This window comes from Pseudonaja textilis, chromosome 3 (genome assembly GCF_049901715.1).
Source record: "Pseudonaja textilis isolate UNSWEBS1 chromosome 3, rPseTex1.2, whole genome shotgun sequence".
NCBI classification, from domain to species: Eukaryota; Metazoa; Chordata; class Lepidosauria; order Squamata; family Elapidae; genus Pseudonaja; species Pseudonaja textilis.
In genome coordinates, this window is record NC_141992.1 from 176,525,727 (window position 1) to 176,549,357 (window position 23,631).

Consider the following 23,631-nt stretch of genomic DNA (forward strand, 5'->3'; position numbering starts at 1 on the left):
TAAATGGTTTAGAGCAGTGGTTCTTAACCTTTTTGAAAGAATCGCCCCCTTGAGCCATTGAGGAAGTTATCATCGCCCCCCCTCCCCCAACATAACCTCTCAATCACAGCACAGGGAGATAATTCTTCAATTTATGCAAGCACGTTTTTTGTTTTCTTTAAAATTGTCATCAGGACATATCGATGCAAATAATTTATTTCCAGTCTTTTTCCCATATCTCAACTGTGTGAAAAATTCTGATGCCACCCATCACTTTACTCCCAAACTTCATGATACGTGTATTTCATTATTATTTTATTTATTCAAGACACTTAAATGTAATGACCACTGAAAACAAAATTCAGTTGCAAGAAAATGAAGTGCCTGAAAAAAACAGTAACATTTAATGATTTAATTACAAGTGAATTTTAAGACGCAAAAAGAAATATAAAAAGGGCATAAGAACAAAGCACAATGCAGGAATTAAGAATTTCAAGACAAAAACTCTGAAACTAAATTAAGATTCGAGGAAAATATATATTCATGTGCACACTGTAAAAAGGGTTAAAAAGACACAAAGAAAATTTTTACAGAAGGAAAGCAACAAAAATCAGAGCGACAAATTTAATGGGTAGAGTGATAGAAGCTGCTGCACAACGCGCATGAACATGAGTAATGTATATTCACATATGTACGGTGTTCTGTACTGAAGCTAGCTGGAGGAACATTTTAAAACACAGTTCAATCCACTAATAGCGAGCGATCTAATGTTTTTGTATAACAGATATACAGCAGTTCACTGTACGAAAAAAGTCTCAAAAGTGTCCCCAAAACTTCTCGCTCCATCACACCCATATCGCCCCCCTTCTGTTTCTTTGCCCCCGCATCGCCCCTTTTCGTTCCATCGCCCCCCCAAAAACAAAATCACCCCCTGGAGGGTGATATCGCCCAGGTTAAGAACCACTGGCTTAGACCATTGTTTCTCAACCTTGGCAACTGTAAGATGCGTGGACTTCAATTCCCAGAATTGCCTAGCCAACTGTGGGAAATTCTGGGAGTTGAAGTCCATCCATCTTAATGTTGCCAAGGTTGAGAAACACTGTTTTAAACTACAGCCTATTTCAAGAATTGTTTTTATGAACCTGACTGCCAGTTGTAATCTCCAAGTGGAAGACCTTTTGAAGATGTCTCAACTGTTATAGTTTTATTTTCTGGCATATGTGTGAGGACCTCTCATTGCATCATTTTTATTCTATGGAATGCTGGCTTTGGAGTTCAATTAGTTCCTACTTCCTTTGCATTTTGAACCAGGTATTTTTTTCTTTGCCAGGTTCACGTATTTTAGTATAGATTTATTTTTAAGCTTAATCTGTGTTTTGTTTTTAATCTGCCTTAAGTACTCATTGAGTTGAAAGCTGAGATATAAATGAAATAAGTCACTAATTGCAATTAAAGAAGGTACAAAAATGACCTAATTACCAAATGTTTGCACTTCTCATTTTGCTGATTTTAACAAATAATTTAAAAAAATATTTTAGGATGACCATGAAAGTTGTGGTTCCAGTTCAACAAATCGTAGTACTACAGAAGGTTCAAAAACGACAGTGAAACCAAGAAAAATTCAACAGATTTCTCCTGACCCTGATTTGCCACCAGGTGATTTGCCATATAAATATTATATTTGTGCACTTAATAACTCTTGTGGAAAAAAGGTTGTGAAAAAAAGGTAGGAGATACAATGTTTGTAATGGGCCTACCGACCTTTCTCCCAAATCCGAATAGAAAGTTTTGTGGGAGCATTAATTTTGTCATTGCCTGGAAATTTCTGCTTTGTTATTAAAATTAATTAGAAATAAACTTGAAAACTCAGTGGTTGATCTATTTTTGTTGTATCTTGACTTACAAATAGTACAAGTAGTCCTTGTTTCACAATCACAATTGGGACTTGCAACTCTGTTACTCAGCAAAGCGAGTAACAATTGCGCTTATGATCTTAACTTCAGCTTTCCTTTGTTTTGCAGACCTGTGAAGGTTGCAAGTGCAAGGATTATTTATGATTTGGGGGGGAATGCCCATTCTATTTGATATTTATAAGTACTGACGATTAAAGACCAGAAAAGTTGATGACATTTGTTTTATTTAAAAGCTTTTTGGGGATTGTCAAATTTAACAAAGTTATTTTGTTTTAAGCAGCTCGCCAGTGGAGTTCCCAGATAAAAAGACTGACCATATTCATGTTTCCTTCTTAGGTTATGTACAAAGTTTGATTTGGCGGGTTATAAACAACGTCAACATTGTCATTAATAACCTTATACTCAAATATGTGGAGGATGATATTGTTCTTTCTGTTAATATTACTTCTGCGGAATGTTACACAGTAGATGAATTTTGGGATCGAGCCTTTATGGATATATCAGGTAATCTTTAAGTCATAACTTTCTGCAGACTTAAAAAAAAACAGCTCACTGTCTTCAGTTAAGGACACTGGGAAATGGTTGTACAGATAAGTGGGCCCTGTGAAACTCAGCAAAGAGATGATTGGTCCTGACAGGACATATGAAACATTAGACCAGTAAATTCTGTGGAAGAGATAACCTTTTGTGTTTCCTTATTGCATCCTTAGAATAAGAAACACCGCTTTTTGAGGGAGTGGGGAGCTGAGGATTCCAGATTCTATAGTGACTTTTTGAAATGGATACCAAGCAGCAGGATGTATTTGGGAACTCATTCATCATGAGTTTAGTCTCCCTGGTGTTATTCGTTGATATATGTTAAAACAAATTCCGGGATATAAAGAACTGTTGTTGGAATTGTGTTTGTGTAGTGAAAAAAAGGACTAGGGGGTGACATGATAGCCGTGCTCCAATATCTAAGGGCTGCCACATCTGAAAGTTAGAACAAATAATCAGTGCAACAGCATGCCTCCAGAAGTTGTGAATGGTCCAACACTGGAAGTTTTAAAGAAGAGATTGGACAACTATTGTCTGAAATGGTATAGAGTTTCCTGCTTGAGCAGGGGGTTAGACTAGAAGACTTCCAAGGTCCCTTCCAACTCTGTTATTCTGTTATATATCAAAGAAGCATATATAATTTGTGTGGTTGCTGGAACCTTTCCAAAAGTAAATGTGTGTTGTTATTTTTAAAGTGAAAGGAGGGTTATTTCATACATCAAAAGTAATTGCACATTTATTTTAAATGAAAGAATGCAAATGTAATTTTCATAGTAGTGCTATCTATTATCTGAGGGAACGTCTCTTGCCGGTCACATCTGCCCAACCCATTAGAGCGAGGAGGCAGGGAATGTTGCAGGTCCCATCCCTGAGGGAGATACACCTGGTGGGACCCAGAAGAAGGGCCTTCTCTGTGGTGGCTCCCTCTCTCTGGAATATCATTCCTCCAGAGATTAGAATGGCCCCCACTCTAGCACTCTTTCAGAAGGCACTGAAGACCTGGTTTTGTCAGTGGGCCTGGGGAACCCAGAGCAGGATAGAGCCATCAAATGGTTGTATGATCTGCTGTTGGCAGGGCGAGGGGGTGAGAGTTGGGGGGTGATTTTTTATTTTTTTCAGATTTTGCTCTATTGTATTTTATTAATTTATTTGATTCTTTTTATTAGTTTTTATTGTTTATTTTTATTTTTTATTTTAAATATGTTTTTACATTGTGTAAGCCACCTCGAGTCGCCATGGGTGAATAGGCGGCAATATAAATTAATTAATGAATTAATGTTGTATTTTTTTTGTCCCATGCACCTCCTTTTTTGAAGCATTATTTCCAATGTCCCAATCAACAGTTGGTTGTTATTTTGAAAAAGCTTATGCGGTTTTGTCATGTATGATTCTTTCTATATTAAGTGGAATATAAATAATCATACAATATTTGTTTTGTCTTGCCTTTGTCTTGTCTTAAAATTGACCAATATTTTTCTCTCTTTTCATAGCAACCGATTTGGTACTAAGGAAAGTGATAAACTTTTCTGATTGTACAGTTTGTCTAGACAAGAGGAATGCTAGTGGCAAAATTGAATTTTACCAAGATCCCCTGCTATACAAGTGTTCATTTAGGACTCGCTTGCACTTTACTTATGATAATCTTAATTCTAAGATGCCATCCATTATTAAAGTAAGTAGATTTCCTGATAATTGAGTCATATATTCTTGAAAATCCCAAAATAGATAACTGGAGTTTTTCTGAGGGACATTTGTGCTGAAACAAAAAAAAAGACATGAGAATTGTGTTCTGATCCATGACCATAACTTAAATTTCAGGAATTTCTGTGTTAAATATTAACTTCATCCATTTTATACAGTGATGTTACTTTGAAATTCTGGACACCTTATTTCTTTCTTGATATTGGCATGACGATGGTTAATAGAAAAGAATATAGCTAAAGAAAAACAAATCACATAGTTTGGAGTTCAGAATATTTTTCTGAAGTATTTTATTTTAATCTTATGTCAAGGTGACATATCTTAATATGTATCTTGGGATCAGCATCATCAGCTAAATCCAAGAGTCAATAGCACCATATATTTTTGGAAATTTATCCTATTTCTGACATAAAACTGAGGAAGCTCCATAACTTTATCTATATTGAAGTTGTTTCCAGATGTGGACTTGTGTGTTGTAATTCATCTATCCCTATGTGCAGTTAATTTTACTAGTATTATTGATGCCACATGCTGCAATAAGTAGTTGTTTTGTGCATAATTTATCCAGTAGCATGTGGTTTCAGTCTTCCAATGCAGGCTACCAATTCAACATAAAGGACATTGAAAGCAGTTCAGTGTAACTTCAATTTATTAGCTATAACAAATTTCAAACAGGCTTGACTGTAGAATTGAAGATTAATATTCAGAAATATTGGATCACTATCAACATTTTTTTTAAGGTAGTGGCCATTTTCTATGGAATTCTGAGCTTTATTCTCTCAAAGTAGCTTTTCCAATTTAGAATATGTACATTATTATCCAAAATGCTTCAGAACAGGGTATTAAAGGTATTGGTTAGATCATGGACCTTTTTTTGAGCTAGTGCTAGCTTTAACTATTCCCTATTAGGACTATTAAAGATAAAGTACTTTTTTTCAGAATTGTATCTGTTATGTCTATTTTACTGAAAACAAAAGTTTATATTTGTTTGGTTCCAAAGTTGTTTTGTATGAGAAGATAGAGCAGGGCTGTCAAACTCGTGGGCCACAGGCTGGATGCACTGACCCTGCCCATGCCTGGTTTAGTGAAGGGGAAAAAAGTTGCGATACGTCACATGACAATGCCGTGACAATGTGAGTTTGACACCCCTGAGATACTTACCCATGACAACCTCACTGAATGTTTAATTTTTCTCTCCTATGATATCTATGTCTGTCAGTCTTCAGATGCTTCTTAAGCATGAGTGTTGGAATCTGATTATTTTTATAATGGGCTCTTCTCTGTACTTACAGGTTCATACTTTAGTTGAAAGTCTGAAGCTTTCTATTACTGATCAACAGCTTCCTATGTTTATCCGTATAATGCAGCTTGTCATTTCACTGTACTATGGAGAAATTGGTAACTTTAAAGATGGAGAAAGTGAGGACCCCGTTTGTCACACCAAGGATATCTTGGGTAATATCTCAGGTAATAAGAAAGACTCTGACTTTGAAACAGATTGTTAATTTCTATAAAATTCAAAGACCCAATTTTTAAGGTGGAGTGTCCCACAACTGAATATTTTGTACATTGTTATTTATTAGGATTTAAATATTGAGCAAAAACGTGACTTGATTTACAGAAAAATCTATTTCATGATGTCTTGCACAGAAACATTTTTATTAAAAGCAATTTTATCTTCTAAAAGCAAGTAGTGGAAATGCATTTTCTATGAGATATGAATCTTGTTCAAGAACCCTTATTGAGGCCATGAATGTATATTTAAAACTGATTGCTACCTTATTGAGTCTTCCACAGATCTTAGGCTGGGTCAAAGAGTCACATTAATATTTTATAATAAGATGCAAAAAGAGTACGTGTAGAATAAATCTATTTGAATTATTTATATTTTCCTATTATATAATTCAGTAATAATCAATTGAGAAGAAATTACTTAAATTATATTTACTACTATATTTGGTAGCTTTATTTAATGTAAGTTAGCATTAATAGAATTTCGTTCTTAATCTGAACACACTTTAGATTATGTTATTTCTCAATCATATCTAATGATACAAAAGGCGATGTGAAAGCATGCTAACATTAATACCTTGCTTTAAGTAGCCCTCTTTGAGGGATCCTTGGTGCTATTTGAGCTTGCTTGTTTCCTTACAGATGTTTCAATACCCAGCACTGATGATGTTACTGAATATTGAAACATCTGTAAGAAAACAAGCAAGCTCAGCATCAAGGACTCCTCATTTCAATTCTGAGCTACAGATATTATCTTTTATTGCATCTGTGATAGATGTAGAAAAAGACATTTACAGTTTAATTCAGATATGTGTACCTATATTATAAATCAGTTTTTAAATGTTGGATAATTTGAGAGTAGAGAAAGTTGGGTTTTTTTTTAGGTTAGATAACGTCGAAATAACATTAAAATGGATGTGCACTGAAAAGAGACAATATATCTGAGAAATACTATTGAAGTATCGGTGAAGCAAAGTGTCTAGGTTTAGTGATCTTAATTTTTTTTAAATCTTGATTTTTAAAAAATATAACCGTGGCTAGTTAATAATAACCAAGGAGCATTTTAGAGTGCAGTGCAGTGCAGTGTGAATTGAGAATAAGTGTCAAAGTTTTGCCATTTGTGCCCCTTAAAAGAAATGTGTACTTTTATGCAAACATCTGAGCCTATTTACAGTGAAAGTGAAACCTAGTTCATTGAGTAGCCAAGTTTAACCATTTAGCTGTTGTGTGGCTTTCATTAGATTACTGTAGGAAGCAGAGCTGTTTTGCCTTTATTGTACTGATTTGGAGGAAAAGAATGATAAACTCTGTGTTGGGTCCATGTGGATTTGTTTCCATTATTTTTATTGGATTTATATGACAGCCTCAGAACATACCACCTACAAAGCTATCTGTTGTTTCTTCTATTATTTAAATGAAAAGCTAAACATAGGTGCCCCATCTCTTTAATAAGGAAGTTTATTATAATAACACACACACATGCACACATACACACACACACACACAACTGTTTCTCATTGAGTTCTTTGTGTTATTTCACTTTATAATGAACTTCTCATACTTGGAAAAACAGAGTGTGGAGCATCTTTGAAGGATTGTAGTTATATATTCTTGCCTGATTCTAATAATATAGAATAGTAGTTAGCCCAATTAAACATGAGGTTATAAACTTTTATAAACAAATATAAAATCCATTTATCCTTCCTTTATCATAAAACATTAATTATCTCTACAAAAATTGTTTACTTTTCCTTATTGATCATTCATTTTTGTATTCAGTTCGTATTCACCTATATTTGTTCTTGACCTTACTCTTCTTTTCCACATATATACTTCTTCGGTACTCTATACATACAACATTTAACTTTTATGTTTCTCTTATATAAAATGTTATCTTCCATGTAAGACTTCTTTTGAAGACATCCAGAAATTGCAGTTGGTGCAGCATGCAGTGACCAGGAATGCTTGTGTATTATCAAGTGTTCATGACCCTCGGCATATTGTACTTGTATTGAGAGCCAAAGACATTGGGTGTTTTAATATTTTATGATTCTGTATTGCTGTTTCCTATGTGGTAAACTGGGAGTCTTGCGAATATGGCCGTATACAAAGATAGATAAATAATCAGTCAGTAGAAGTACACAGGGATTTTGACATCTTATGGAAAGAACTCATTCCTTACAAGAGAGGTTTAGCTGTAAATACATTAAACTACCAACGTGCCTACTAAATAAATATTTACTAAATTTTCATATGTGATTTATTTTCATCACATTGATTGATTGATTGACTGACTGACTGACTCTCACTCACTCACTCATTCACTCACTCACTCACTCTGTTCCAGGACTGATATGGCTGCCTGTCTCTTAAATGACTCTAGGTGACTCATAACAATTCATAAAAACGTGCTAAAAGCTCCAAGCTCCCATCAAGTTATTGCTTTTAATAACTAGCTTCATATTCACACAAAAGATTCTGTAATTCAAGTACTTACTTTGTGATAGGATTTCTCTGAATTAAGTAATATACCATCACTTTCTCACTTTCATTCATTTCTCAGTGATTTGCTAAAGAGCAAAAATCTAGATTGCATATCTCCCTGAAGCAAAAAAATGAAGTGTGCTTTTCATATTTTGCCCATTGCTACTTCAATTCTGTCAAGTATCTTCCTAGATATATTTAACAAACTAATTCCAAACTAATTTTGTACTTACTCTTTTACTCTTCCTTTGTATAGGAAAATATTATTGCTATTCTTCTAATTATCTAGTCCAGAGCCAATCTTCATGCCATGACCATGCCACAAGTCTCATGACCATTTCATAAATAAACTAAATTTAGATTATAACATTTCTCCAATTATACAATCCCCACATGTAGCCTTATTGTTTTTGAACATTCTGGCAATATTTAGGCATTCCTTTTCATCATTTTTTCCTCAAATAAATGCTAACAATCATATTTGTTTCAATTCCACTTTGTTGTATTTAATTTTATTTACAATATTTATGATTCACCCAAATCTACAATTATTCTGGGCAAGCTTACAAATAAATTATATGCAGCCAAGAAAAATACAAGAAACAATTATGTAATTATAGCAAACAATAATAAACCAGAACCCAAGACCTACTGAAACAATACCATACTTGCTTTCTAAATGCAAGCAGTGTAGTCTTGTGGCCTTCTGAGGAGAGGATGTTCTAGAGATGATATTATCATTCCCATACAAATCTTTAAAATACATCTTCCAGTACCTCCTCACTTCAATTTCATCTCAAATTACTTCATCACTTTTTAAAATCTATTCAGTCATACCCATACTTACCCACACCACCTAGACAACCATATATCCTTTTTGTAATGTATATTTCAAGTCCTGCTTTTTAATACCTCAAAGAAGATACCATGTAGGCCCATAGATAACTGTTACCTGGTATTATTGTTACTCTTGTTGTTAGAGCATGGCATTGTTACATTAGCCAGGGCACCACAATGCTATTGCAGAATAGTAGTTCGGCTGCCAAATTACCATAGTAGTTCGGTGGCTACAGTTCTATTGTAGGAAACACTTTCATGCTTCCCAAGGTATACCACAGGAGGGCGAGCTGGCTTTGCACCAGAAAGAAGATGAGCATCTCTTCATGCAGCATCAGCCAAAGCTCCCTCCCTTCCCCAGAGCCGCCTCATGAATGGACATTGCAACCGAGCTGGCAGAAATTTGACTGTCTGCAGCTCGTCTTCCCACAAAAGTAGTACCTATTTATCTACCCACATATACCCATAACTCAGTGGTGGGATTCATTTTTTTTTAACTACTAGTTCTGTGGGCATGGCCTGGAGGATGTGGCCTGGCTTGGTGGGCATGGCAGAGGAAGGATACTGTAAAATCTCCATTCCTACCCCACTCCAGGGGAAGCTTACTGCAAAATCCCATTCCCTCCCCACCCCACTAATCTGCTTTCCAGCTCCGTTCTCCTGTGCAGGGCAACAAAAAAGACCCAGCCGATCATCTGGGACTCAGGAGGCAGAGAATAGGTGGGGGCGGGGCCAGTCAGAGGTGGTATTTGCTGATTCTCCAAACTACTCAAAATTTCTGCTACCAGTTCTCCAGAACTGGTCAGAACCTGCTAAATACCACCTCTGCCATAACTGATATCTGCTAACTTCATGGCTTTAGACAACTTAAATAAAAGTAGTTTGAATGGCCTTGGGCCCATTACTCTCTCTCAGCACAACTCACTTCACAGGGTTGTTGTGGGAGAAAATAGGAGGTGGTAGGAATATTAGGTATGTTTGTCAGCTTGAGTTATTTATAAAAAAATAATAAAGGTGATATTTTTTAAAATCTAAAAAAAAAGCCTTTTTTATTTTGTAGCAATATAGAGAAGGTATAGACTAGGTTATGAGCCTTAGACATGTCTTAAACACATTTCTTGCTTACAGTAAAATAGAACATGCCAGATTGGGCCAATATACCCAAGCACAACCAAATCTTATTTTACTATATACAGTGCACCTTACATAAAAACATCTGAACTAAAGTCTGCTTTCTTAGCCAATCAACATCATACCAGCTAGGAGTTAAATGCAAAATCCAAAAATCACCAAGTCATCCAAATAGTCCAAGGCTGTTTCTTCTTGCTTCTTTTTTCCACTTTCTCTTCCTGGGGTTCTATTATTTTGTTGCCAAGTTTCAGTTAGAAAGTATCTTTTAGGAATCTTGTTAAGGTTTCACTGTAAGTTCCTTTTTGTTCCAGGCAGTCTCCTCCATTTTTCCAGATCCCACCCTTTTATTCTTTCCTTTTCTCTCCTTTCCTGCTTTTAAAGGTTTTTGAGTATCCGAAAGTCTTTATTATCCCTTTGACATTTTATTTTCAGCTTAAATGCCTATTGATGTCAAAGTGGATTTTTGTCAGTTTCTTACTTGAATCTCTTAGCTGTCAGTATAAGGAAGGGAAGAAAAAAAAAGTCAAATCCTTTCCCTTCCCTCTCTCCTTCGCTGCTTCAAAGTCTTCTTTGGGAACAATGTTATTTTTTATAGTTCAAATTCCTGAGTACCTTAAGTTGTTGCTTTTTCAGTTTAACCTGGTCAACCAAAACTTTCTCTTCTTATCTTCCTCCTGCACATTCTTTTCCAGTTGAGTTCTTCTTTGAGGTGGCCATTTCTGGCCACTACTGCAACTACCTTCAGGAAAGGGCTTCGGGAGGAGAGATGTGGCTCTCCTTGACCCTGCTGGTAGTCTTCCCCATCTTCACCACCTCTACGGGATGGCTTAGTCCCGAATCCAGCTGGCTCGGGGCGCTCCAGCGGTGAGCACGGATCAAAACTGTGCACAATTGCGGATTTTGGTCCGTCACCAAAGAAGATCAAACCGGAAGTCAAAATTTTTGAAATAGCTTCTTTAGGATAATGTTTTCAGCTGTTCAGCAATACAAGTGTTTCATATTTCCTTGAAGTTAGGAAGTAAGGTTGAAAAAAAGTGAGAGGTTGTGGGGGCATTTATTTTTAAACTAATCAGGGCCCAAATTGCCAGTTTATGATAGCAATATTAGTATTACTATGTGCAAGCTCACTATTCCGGGTTTAACTAAGTAGATTGGCTTTATGTAATCTTTGTGCCAATCTTTGTGCCAATTCAAATTGTTATCTTTAAACAAGGCATATTTTTTCCTTAAAATATGACTTTATAGATAGATTTTTAAATTTAAATCGATGCTGCTCATATATAACAAAAGTATTATATATGAGTAACAAAAGCTATTTTTAAATATATAAACATATTTTAATTATATCAAATACATAAACTACAACCCTTAATTGCACAATGCATTCAGAAATGGATATTTTATTGATATGTTCAGTCTAACAAACAAGGAAATTAGATCCTCTCTTCATGTTAATTATGACAAGGCATCAGGCAGAAAAAAATCTTTTCTTCTACAGAAGTAAATACAAATTGGCTTCAATTTTTTGTGGCTAAAATTGCATTGTTAGCTAGCTCTGTTTCTTTATGTTTTAAGGTGGAGAAGATGAAATAGGCAAAGACATTTCTCCAGAGTTTTATATTTCACAAGATGATGATCCACAGCAAGGGTGGGTGTCATGGGCCTGGTCGTTTGTACCTGCTATTGTGGGCACTGATAATGAAGACACAGATGATGTTGGAATGGATGACGGAACGATGAACCAACAAAAAACTCCAATCATTAAGGATCCCGTTGTTTCCATAGGATTTTATTGCACAAAGGCAACAATCACTTTCAAAGCAAGTATTTTATTTTTAATTCAAGTATATTTTCAGCTGTATTTAATTGAGTGATGAGTCATGTGCAGTAGGTACAAACAATATCACACAAATTCTAATACTGGGAGAAAATGTATATAAAATGTATTTTTAGATGAATACTATAGCAATCTTTCTGTGGTATATATAGCATGCAACCTGTATGCATCCATTCAAATTTAATTCCATGGAATTCAATGAGAAGTACTTTTACCTAAGTAATAGTACTGAATCCTTAGTATCTGATTTTTATTTCAATTGAAGAGGGTATATGTTGCTTAGGGTTGAACCGTGGAGTTCTTGATGCTTTCTGAATTTGGTTGTTGTAGTTGTTAAGCAAGGACAGTGCGTCACATGTCAGCAGGCGGGGTCTGCCCTCACACTTCTGCCCTCTTCATTTCTCCCAACCTGCCTATCTCGTCCCATTGCTGCTCCTTTAGTGTACTGTATTCTTCTACATACCCTGCTACTATCCATAAATGACTTTCATCATCTTTTTTGTTCTGCTGCTGGCCTAGTATACAAGTACTGGGATCATCCCAAGCCCTGGGATGTGTGCACTGTGCAGTGAATATGACGGGTTTAAAGATACTCACCTGCCAAAACCTTAGCCTAGGAGGAGACAACAGGATAGGGAGGTGCGCAACAAGTGTCCACCCTATAAAAATTGATAAGGTGCATTGCACAAATCTATGACAAAGACCCAAAAGCGGGATCAAACAACTGAGAAATAATAAATGAAGAAAGGAATGTAAGCACCTTGCGGGGTGGGGGAGAGGTTTAATTTTCTATAGTTTTAGTTAGTTATTGCTTCCTGAACATTTATGGCATTACACATGCTTCTTTGTTTTCTCTGCCAGTAATCCTCTGACAGAATTAGTCTAATAGCCCCAAATTGTCTGTTAAATCTCAGTGCTAAATGAAGATCTGAACCTAGGCTTTCTTGGCCCAAAATTGTTATTACTACATTTGATCTATAACATCTATGTTACAAAATAAAAATCATGAAGTTCTTAGTGATCTCTGAGCTTAGTTGTTTACTTGCAAGCATTTCATTTCCCAACTAGGTAACATCATCAATGCCTAACGTTATCAGAGCCCAGGTATCACCATGGATGATATGACCTAGTTAGGTAACGAAACATTGGCAAGGCAGGTGAGATCAGTCTCCCAGGGTGAAGGTAGAGACTGTGTGGGAGATGCTGTTTGGGATGGTACAAAACTGGAAGTATAGCGATGCAGGCTTCACAGATGCAGAATGTGCATTATCAGCTTGTGGTGGAACAGGCCTGGAAAACCAGAACTCAGGCTTCAGCAAGGAGTGGAGGTGAGTCCAGCATTAAGAGTTAGTCTGTGGTAAGATGGGCAGCCAATAAATTTTACAAACAAATAGAGAAACCTACCCATAGGCCTTCTGCTTGCTTTTGCTCCAGTCTTCTTGCAAAGGCTCACAAATGGCCAGCAGCCTCCAACATGCACTGCCTAGTGTGCGTCAGAAGTATACCAGGAGAACTGATCAGTGGGGCTTCATCAAGGAGTAGAGATGAGATTAATTCTGGCAGAACTTACTCATAGGTCCTCTACTTGCTCTCAGCCCAGCTTTCCTCCTGCAAAGCCTCCTGAATGGCCAACATCTTCCCATGTGCTGAAACATACAAATCTTGCAACTCCTTACACTTCTTCCAGTTCTGTCACAACCCCAGATGGCATCTCCCAACAACTTCCATCTTTATCTCATGAACTGCCACTCCTACTTCACACAGCTTTGCACCTCACTGTCCTACTAGCTATTCCCCAGATGGGCCTGGCAAGCTCTCTTCATCAGGTAATCATCCTGCTGTGCTCACTGTGGCTGCACCCTCTTCAACTGCCTGGATCCTGGGTCAACATCAGGAAGAAGAAGACGGTGAAGGTCAACTGGAGGCAGCAGCAGCAGCAAGAGGATAACAGGGTTATAGTATGCGGTAGAGTGCGGGGCACTCAGAAGGGCAGAGATGGTGGGAAATATGTGGGGTGTGAAGGGCTCCAGCAGTTGTAAGTGTGGGTGGACTGCAAAGCATCTGAATTCACGGAACCACCTGGGCGCTGCAGTGGAGTATCTTTGGGAACTGGGCGCAGGTCTTTTATTCAGTGCTGCTTTGACTTCAAACAGTTACTGAATGAATTAAGTCAAAGACCACTTGTAACTACAACTCCTTAAGATTGACCACTTTAGCTATTCTTGTACATTTCCCTGCAATAAAATAATTTAACCATATTCAAAAATTGTTAACGTTACTTTTCTACAGTATAAATTGGAATTTATAAAGGTATTATGGTGGCATTTAGAAGGCAAACATTAGAATCTATTGTTCTGCTTGAATGCTAAAAAATGTATGGAATTAATTTGTGGTTCATATTTTGGTTAAAAATAAGGTCAGGTTTCTGCATTAGCATTCTGAGTAGCTGATACTACTCCAGCTTAAAAAAAAATCATACCAAATTAAATGTAGCATTTTCCTAATGTCAGAAATTGTTCTTGCAACGTTTGAGTTCTTTTAATCAATTAATTGCTTTTCCTCTACAATAATTGCATACAGCTGAAGATTTTTTCCTGTTTTACTTGAATGTTTGCCTTATGCAATTGTCCTTTAAAATGTCAACCATGTGTATACTCAGTCAGAAATGACAAAGTAATGATAACTTCTAGAAATTTTGTTTTATGAAAAAAATTAAAAGAAATTATTTTGGTAGTTAAAGATGAATAAAGTGCTGAAAACAAGCAAGATATTAATATACCTATTTTAATGCATAATGTTAACCTTTTTAACCAGTGAGTGAGTGTATGAGTGAGTGTGTGTATGTGTGTAAAGTTGAAGTATTTTCTTATGATTTCATAAGGGTCAACTGAATACTTCCATCTTTTAAATTACTTCCTGTATTATTACAATGTGCTTCATAACATTTGGTTTTATTCATAAACTATGTTACACCTGCACAGAGGGTAATTTATCTTTTTTTCTTCATTTTTTATGATTGGAGAAAGTAAAAGTATTTCAGATTTTTTTTTTTCAATTGTAGCAGTATATACGTTAAGCCAGTGTATTTATGTCCAAGTTATTTTCTGTGTGGACAATACGTCATAGCTGTTCAGTGTACATGTTTCCTGCATTATCATATTCAGCAAAACTAAAATCTGTCATCGTTTTTTTCTTATAGAATAATGAGATCTTGCATGTATTTAATTTTAATGTTGACTAATGGTAAAACTCATATTGTTACATAGCTCACTGAAATGCAAGCTGAAAGTAGTTATTACAGTCCACAGAAAGTAAAATCCAAAGAAATAATTTGCTGGCAACAAGAAGGAACTACAGTTGAGGTAATCTTTCCAGTACTTTTGTACAGTGTTAATTTATTGTAGAAATCGTGGCATCAGTAGTTTTTTTATCAGTATTATTATTTTCAGCTGGCAATTACAGTATTGTTTTTTTATATTCCTCTCTTGTTGGACAGTTGTAATTATTGAAAGAGATCCATTTTTAGATTATAGTTATATACCAGGAGTGAGTATTTTCATGTCTTTCCATTAAAAGTATTCTTTTATTTGATTTATTTTTTTAATTAAGTATAGTGAGCCTACATATAAGATAATCCATAAAGCTATTAATTTCACTGAAGTATCAAGGATTGTAAATTAACTGGGAAGTCAAAAACATTCCAGAAAAATGCAGTGGCAAATCATGTATATTCTGTTTTCAAGAAAACTGAATAATTTTGTCTAATTTTCACCAGAAGTTGAACTCTTTATGTGTCTTTATTTTCTTGTTTTATTTATATATGCATAACTAGGTGTAAGATCCCATTGTAGTTTGAATATTAACCATTGCCCTTTGTTTTTATACCACATTACATTTTCTTCCCAGGCCCTTATGAGAGGAGAACCTTTCTTTAATTGCCAGATAGGATTTGTTGGTTGCCAAGCTTTTTGTCTTAAAGGAATCATGGGAGTTAAAGATTTTGAAGAGAACAAGAATAGAAGTGAATCAGTGAGTATAATTTATATTTTATTGGATCACAGACACGCTAATGTGTTAGAAAGCCTGGAAACAGTTTTATAACTTTTTAAAAGGTCCTGACTTAGATCCAGAGTGCCATGTCTCATCCTGAAAGTCAGAACAGGATTTAAGTAGCACTTTTTAAGTGATAGTAATTTTAAAACTTTTTTTTTAAATTAGGGCCTCAGTGATTTAAATATCAGTGAGAACAAAAATCCCAATATTGTATATGTATTCAGTTCATGAACACATCTGAAGTACATTTTTAGATCTCAAAGTAAAAAAAAAGAAATGGGCAGGACATTTCAACTAAAGAGTTGATAACATTTTGGGAAAATTTCTGTATTTATCAATATTAATATTCATTTTGTTCAAGCTCTGGAACACTCTGATGTGTGTGTGTGTGTGTAAATATAAATATATAAATAGAGTATATAGATTGATAGATATAGATATAAGTATAAATATACTATAGGTAGATATAGCTATAGATAGATATAGTCTCTGCATATACACACATACCATAACGATTGGGTCTTGATAATTTTCATCAAAATACTGGAATTGTATAATTAGTAAATGCTATTAAAGTATTATTTTCACTAAATGTCAATTTCCTGTAGTAAAAACTCTAGCTGAGTGTGATCTGATGTAGGAGATAGACTGGCTGACCAGGGTAAGGAGTCAAACAGGTAATTAGTCTGGAGTCCCTATATATGTGTAAGAATTTGAAAACTGACCTTCCCTGAATGCCATTGAAATTTATCTAGTTTCACCTTGCTGCACCATCAGTCTGAGAAGATTCCTACATATAGGCTTGAGCAAAAAACCATCTAGTTGACATCTTTCGATGGGAATTTGGTTGTTTATGCCTGACATACATGAGGTAGCATATATAATGAAGCAAACTGTATACTTATACAGAGCATAAGTATAAAATTTAGGGCAGAGTAGGTTTAATTTGCTAATAATGAGATTTGCAAATCTCTAAATCTGACTTGCTGCATAGTATTTTGTGGTAATCCTAGTAACTATGAGATATTTTATGAAATTTAAAAGAAAATACAGGTACTCCTCCACTTATGACCACAATAGAGCCCAGAAATTTGGCCATGAGTTGTTGCTGTCATATGTCGAGATAGCACATGAACAGATTTGATTATGATCCTTTTTACAATGGTTGCAAAGCAAATCACTGAATCATACAGTTGTTAAGTGAGTCACATAGTTATTAAACGAATCCATTGTCTTGAATGCTGTTTATCTGTTACAAACCAGCAAAAAATGTAGCAAATTGCAATACGTGTTTGCAGAATACTACAGCCAAATGTAAAGGTGAACCAGTTGCCAAGTCCTGAAATGTGATCATAGGATCACAAGGGGAGTAGCAGTCAGAACTTTGATAATGGATCATAAGTAGCTTTTTAAAAATTGTAACTTTGAATGGTCATTAAAAAATGGTCATAAGTCAAAGACTACCGGTAAAGATATCATGTGTGTTGAATTAGCAAAATGAGCAACTTCCACTAGTTACTATGTATTGGAAGTAATCTACATTTGTGAAAAATAGGTTTATTTAAGTTCTATGCTGTGATTTCTTTATATTCTTACATATTTTAATTTTTTCCCCTTTTATACCAGGAAGCATGCTTTTTCTACTGTGGAGAAAATCTCAGTACAAAAGGGATGGCCTATCTTACTAATTCACTATTTGATTATAGAAGTCCCGAAAACAATGGTGTCCGTGCAGAATTTATTTTGGATGCAGCTGCTCACAAGGTCTTTTTCATCCCTAATTTGAGTTAGCTTAATAGTCAGATCTTCTGACTTTATACACTTTACGTTTAGTAGATACAGTTATAAAATATGTGTTATGCAATTTCTTAAAATATTTTATTACTTGCTGATCTTAATTTTTGTGCTAAGAAAGGTATATGAGAGTTATAACCAGAAACTCTTGGAATATGTATTTTTCTTTACATTTCAGAGGCTAAAATCAACATGAGGTGGCCAAGTGTGTTACTTCTCGTGGTGTAAAAAATTAAATTAGCTCTTTTTAATTGGATAGAATCTTCAGTAGGGATTAGAAAGAGCTTCTGTTTAAATCATTTTATGTAATAAAATTATTGATTAGTTGTGGGTAGGCTACTATCTTGCAACCTTAACAAGATTTTTGTGCTTATTAAAATGAGATAAAGGTAGTATGTTCCCTTAAGCGATGCCAAAGACTGCCAAGACGTAAATATAAGAAATGAAAGTTAGTATATTCATTAAACTACTTAACTTTTGATAAAATTAAAGGGCAAAAGTTAATTGGTATTGGAATATTCAGAAGCAATAGGCTAATTTTCTAGCAATTCAGATTCTTTAAAGCAATACAGTCTTAATTCAAGTGTCCAGGATTTTAGGTTTTTCAAAAGAACTTTTGAGATCGTCCAATTAGAGTACAATGCATGACAACTAAAGTTGGGATAGAGAGGTGGAAGAAACTTGGTAACAATTTTGAAGCAGCACCTCAAGACGTTAATTGCAATACAGTGGTATCTCAATACTTGTCTGGGATTCTTTCTGGGAGGCTTTCTGGGAGTACCAAAAAGAACGAATACCTACCATGTGACCCTTTTAGGAGCAGCACGTTATGAGGCAGCTGATGCCAGCAAGTTTTACTTTGCATGTCAAGTACCGTGGAAAAGATAAGTATGGGGACAAGATTTTTGCATCAGAAAGCATCGAGTATCAAATTCGATGAATTTTGAAGCAGTTGATACTAAGGTACCACTGTATTATAATGTAATTTCATTATTCATCCTCCATGTTTCAATTATTTTCAATAAAATGTGAAATTAGAAACGTACGTTGAATTGCATTTTCCATTTTTTTTCTCCTTAATGTGGTATAGAAATTTTTGGAGCTTTTCTCAATCCATTTTGTTTTTATTGATTACTTACTGTTTACTACTCACTTCAAACCATTTATAACATCTTAAAAAGTAACAGTAGATGTATAATTCTTAGAAGGCTTCCTTCCTTTCTTTGTGAGAAGTCTCAGTTTATATGGTGAACTTTCTATCAATTCTCAGTCTGATCTAACTGATACACTTACTTTGTTAAAGCTTAAAATATTCCTTTATTAGTGGTACATAGCTTCTCCTCAGCTAATATCATCTTCAAGTCTAATGATACGATTAGAATGTTATTTAAGGTTCATTGCTTCCTATAGACAATGAACAAACAATTCCTACAGAGTTCAAATAAACCTAATTGATTCAGATTACATTTCCTAAATGTTTTGTAAATTGCAAACGTTAGATTTTAGTCACCTGGTTTACTAGGAAGTAAGAGGTCAGATTGAGATAATTCACTCAATTTAAGGTACTAATTAACTAGCTTCTGTTGGTAAAAATGAACAAAAGATCCAGAAGGCTTATAGATGCCCTTTTGTGTAGCCTGGTATGGAAGTTGCATTAGCTGTTTGAAGGATGAATTCTTTGACTAACCTCTGTCCTTTGTATTGATAAGCTTTACCATGTATTCATGCACAAACCCAAACAAGCATATATCTTTAGTACTTCTATATAGCTCTGATACTGCTGGGTTATAATCTCAAGATTCTTTCTTAAGAGAACATTAGTTGTATGTACTTTGCTTTGTTGGTAGGAGATGTACACAGAGATAACAGGAATGCAAAGGTTTGGGGCTTTCTACATGGATTATCTGTACACAATGGAGAGCACCAGTGGCAAAGGTACTTAATTTCTTTGTTTGCTTTTCTCTTTGAATAACAGAAACAAAAGCTTATTCAGAGGCACCTGACAGTCCTTGACCGCCTGTCCTTAGGCTTACCTTTTAAAAGCCAAACTTAAATCTGGCCTGATTTCTTTAATGCCTGTTTGTCCATCATCCACCTCTTGTTTTTTGATTTCAGAATAATATGCATCAAAATATAGTGATATCTTATAACTGAGGAAACTTGGGTTCAGTTCTTCACTTTGAGGAATGTTGAGTTATGAAAATAGCTTCCAGAGGCAAAGGGGAAGTGAAAAACCAATTACTATAACTTACTTAAAAGATGTAATTCAGCATGGGTAAAAGCTTCTTAAAAAAAAGATTCCATCAACCACTGAGGCCGTTTGTTTCAGAAACCTGTGCATTAGGAAGTACTTTCTGATGCACTTTCCAGTTGTATCAAATATTTTTTTGTAGTTTTGAGCCCATTGGAAGAATGGAATAACAAATTTGTTCAATGGCTCTTACACCCAGGTTACTTACCTAAGATTGTGTTGAATAAATAAGCCCACTCCTTATTTCCCACAGGCATTGATGAAATCACCATCAATCAGTTATAAAAAACAGCTTACTAGGAACATCTTACATCCTACAACAATACTGTTAACACAATCAAACAATATCTACCTATCCCAGCTCTTTCAGAAGAACTCAATAAGTAGATAAAAATGTGAAATTCAGCCTAAACATTTCCCTGACTGTATAATCAATCAACATTAATTTTAATATCATTAATAGCACAATAACTATCCATTCTCCACATAGAAACAATTTTAATATTAATAGTTACAAGCATTATCTAAATATTTGATTCATAAATATTTGTAATATATATAAAAAACTAAATTACAACAGTAATTATCAATGGCATATAATTAGACATTGTTTGCGTTGTTCACACAGTGTGGAATACAACAGTAATATTTTCTGCTACAATGTTGAGTTTTAATGCTAGTTGTGGCTTCATGCCTCATTGCCTTTTGGTTAGAGGCTGTGTTGGATCTAAGTATTCCTCTCACTGATCCTTCCCTGCTGTACTTTAATAAAGTTAGAAGCTTTTGCTTTATTATCTTTTGTCTTTCATTAAGTGCATTATGTGAACTTGAAAATCTCTGATTGGTTGAAATAAACCAGTTTTAAATACTATATTTCTGTATACATTAAACAGTAATTAGTTTTTTACATCTCTGTCAACAACATAGTTCCTTTTCACACTTTAGGTTTAATTTGGGTCACTCCTGGTATTTTCAGAGAAAAGAACAGAAATCATAGCTGTAGTGGACTTGAAATAAAGCTAATACAGTTGAATTGGATCTGCGAAAAGTGTAGTTTCACTGTGGATGAAGTACCTGCATTTCTTGTGGATTTTGGCTGTATGCTTTGGCCCTTTTTTTTTTAAAGGGGAGGATGGAAATGAATTGCTTCCTAGAATCAGATATCTTCCTTATATTACCATTTGCCCACCCCTTCCTCATAACTGTTACCAAAGATATGTTGGCATAAGGAAAAGATATTATTTGTGATAAACTTAATTAAATCTGTCTAAAATACTACTCCCTTATCTGAATTTAATTTTGGACTGGCCAGTTTCCTTGGGCTAACAGTGGGAGAAGGGAGCTTAAATGACCTGTAAATTTGATTTATATGCTGTTCTTGTCTTGTTTTCTAATAAAGTTTGAAACAAGCTAGAGTATACAGCTACAGTATTTTGTAAAACAATATAGGGAAATGTTTAATTACCTTATCATGCCATTATTGTTTATATTAATTGACTTATATAAATTTTCCAAAGTTCAAGATTCAGGACAGCAGCTTCTTATCTTTGCATAACTGGATCTTTAAAGAGAAAAGAAATGCTTTAGTATGTTATATGTCAGGTGTCCATACTCTGGTGCAAATGCTATCCTATGATATTTGCTGTATAATAAAATACCTTCCCTGACATTTTCTTATTATATATTAACTCTCTGAAACTGACCAACATATATTCTAGAGTCTGGAAATCAGCCAGATGTGACTTCTGTGAAGATTGAAGACTTCAGTGGTGTTCAGGAGATGTCTACAAAAAGTCTTATCATAGGAAGTCTCAGTCTTCGACTTGATAGCAGTGCAGTGCACAGAATTATAAAAATGATTGTTTGTGCTCTGGAACATGAATATGAACCTTATAGCAAGTCTAAATTAGGTATGTTTTGTGAATTTTGAATTTTTAAAAACAAGGTAGCTGAGTTTTCATTGAAAAAATATTAAGGATAAACATGCATGTGAGAGAGAAACTTCTGTGAGATTCCAGCTGAGTGTTGCCTATTGTTTTCCCACAGTTAGTCCATCTTATTATCTGCTTAATGAATTGATTTGCTGAGCCTTTTGAGAATTGAAAATGAGAAGTATTTTGATATATTGTAATATACTATATATTACTTTAAAGTATACTTTAAAATAGTATTTTTTAAAAAGATCCTGCATAATAGGAAACATGTCCAGTCAGGCATGTCTTCAAAATTATTATTTAAATAAAAGCATGTCACTTTACAAAGGATGAAAAAATAGATTTAGTAAGTAGAGAAGAAAAACAAGGGAAAAATATACTTACAGTATTGCTGAAATTATAATGAGGGTACATTTAAGCTATAATAAGTCTTTCAAGCAGATATATTGAGACATTTTTTGTTCATGGCATGCATTATTTATTGATTTATTTAACAGTACAGATACATAAATACTGATATAGTAGTTCAGCATACAATAAAAAGCAATTAAAATAATAAATATGATCGTCAAAACAAGGCTACTGAGGTGACCAGTCTGAGCCTGAGAGCAGAGTCACATGCATCATCAGTCTTTTGGATAGAACCCCTGTGCCCCCCAAAGAGACCTAAGCCTAGCCCTCTCCCCTCCCCCGAAGTCCATTGACAGTTTATCTGTCACCAATTTGCCTTGACTGTTAGTAGATCAGATTCTTGTACAGACTGCATAACTCTCAGTAATTTTGAACTCTATCCTGATTCTTGGTTTCTTGTGATGGAGAGCTATAGGATGATAGCTTGTTAAATTGGCATCATTGTAACTGCTTTCCTGGACCTTATGGTGGTTAGTAGTGGTGGTTAGCCTCAAATAAATTCCCTAGATGCTGTAATCCAACAGACACATTCTATTTTGGCAGTGTCTTCCCTGAATATAGCTCAGTGCTGTGCCATTAACAGCTTTAATGGTAAGGAAGTTGAGTTGAGCTAGGAAGCATACTGATAACCAGTGCCAAGATTCAAAGCAAGGGTTATTCATTCTATACTAGCTGGGTAACCTTATCTGCATTCTGCTTGCTGTGTTCTGTACCAGTTGTAAAAATAGCCCCACGTAATGTGTGTTACTTGCCTGTGGTTAACTGGAGCACCACCCAAACCACCTTCAGGCTACAACTTCCATTTGCTATTCTACAAGGATTCAAGAGTCCAAAGCAAGCCTAAACCATGATCTGATGTGTTATATCTAAATTAAAACCAATTGATAAAATAAAATATTGATGGTACTATAGACATTTATGTTGGTAATTATATTAAATTTAACCAACTCTTTATTATTATAGATTTTATAGAAGGAGCCAAAGTTTTGCCAAGCACAGAAGAAGCTGCTGCCTTAGAGGAATATATTCCAACTCGGATCACAACTTTTACCATTTTGAAATGCACTATCACTATTCCCATGGCTGAATTTAACTTGCTTGCCCATTTATTGCCTGTCATCATGGGTCAAAAGGTGCTATAAATTTATGAACTATTTATAATGAATATCCGTGCTTTGGGGTAGATATTATTTTTATGTAGTCTTAACATAGTTTTTGTGTATTTGTACACATGCTAAATTTATAATAAAGTAGATG

General features: G+C 34.9%; 1 protein-coding gene across 5 annotated transcripts in view; it reads left to right on the forward strand.

Annotated features, from left to right (window-relative positions):
• VPS13B (vacuolar protein sorting 13 homolog B) overlaps window positions 1–23,631 on the forward strand; it is a 308,832-nt gene that overhangs the window by 19,998 nt on the left and 265,203 nt on the right. For all 5 annotated transcript variants that reach the window (XM_026705911.2, XM_026705908.2, XM_026705909.2 and 2 more), the window contains exons 4-14: window positions 1,518–1,635; window positions 2,229–2,396; window positions 3,920–4,101; window positions 5,423–5,597; window positions 11,670–11,914; window positions 15,198–15,293; window positions 15,838–15,960; window positions 17,611–17,748; window positions 19,626–19,713; window positions 21,748–21,939; window positions 23,338–23,507. In XM_026705911.2, coding sequence (XP_026561696.2) covers window positions 1,518–1,635; window positions 2,229–2,396; window positions 3,920–4,101; window positions 5,423–5,597; window positions 11,670–11,914; window positions 15,198–15,293; window positions 15,838–15,960; window positions 17,611–17,748; window positions 19,626–19,713; window positions 21,748–21,939; window positions 23,338–23,507 — 1,695 coding nt within the window. The remainder of the gene's footprint in view (window positions 1–1,517; window positions 1,636–2,228; window positions 2,397–3,919; window positions 4,102–5,422; window positions 5,598–11,669; window positions 11,915–15,197; window positions 15,294–15,837; window positions 15,961–17,610; window positions 17,749–19,625; window positions 19,714–21,747; window positions 21,940–23,337; window positions 23,508–23,631) is intronic.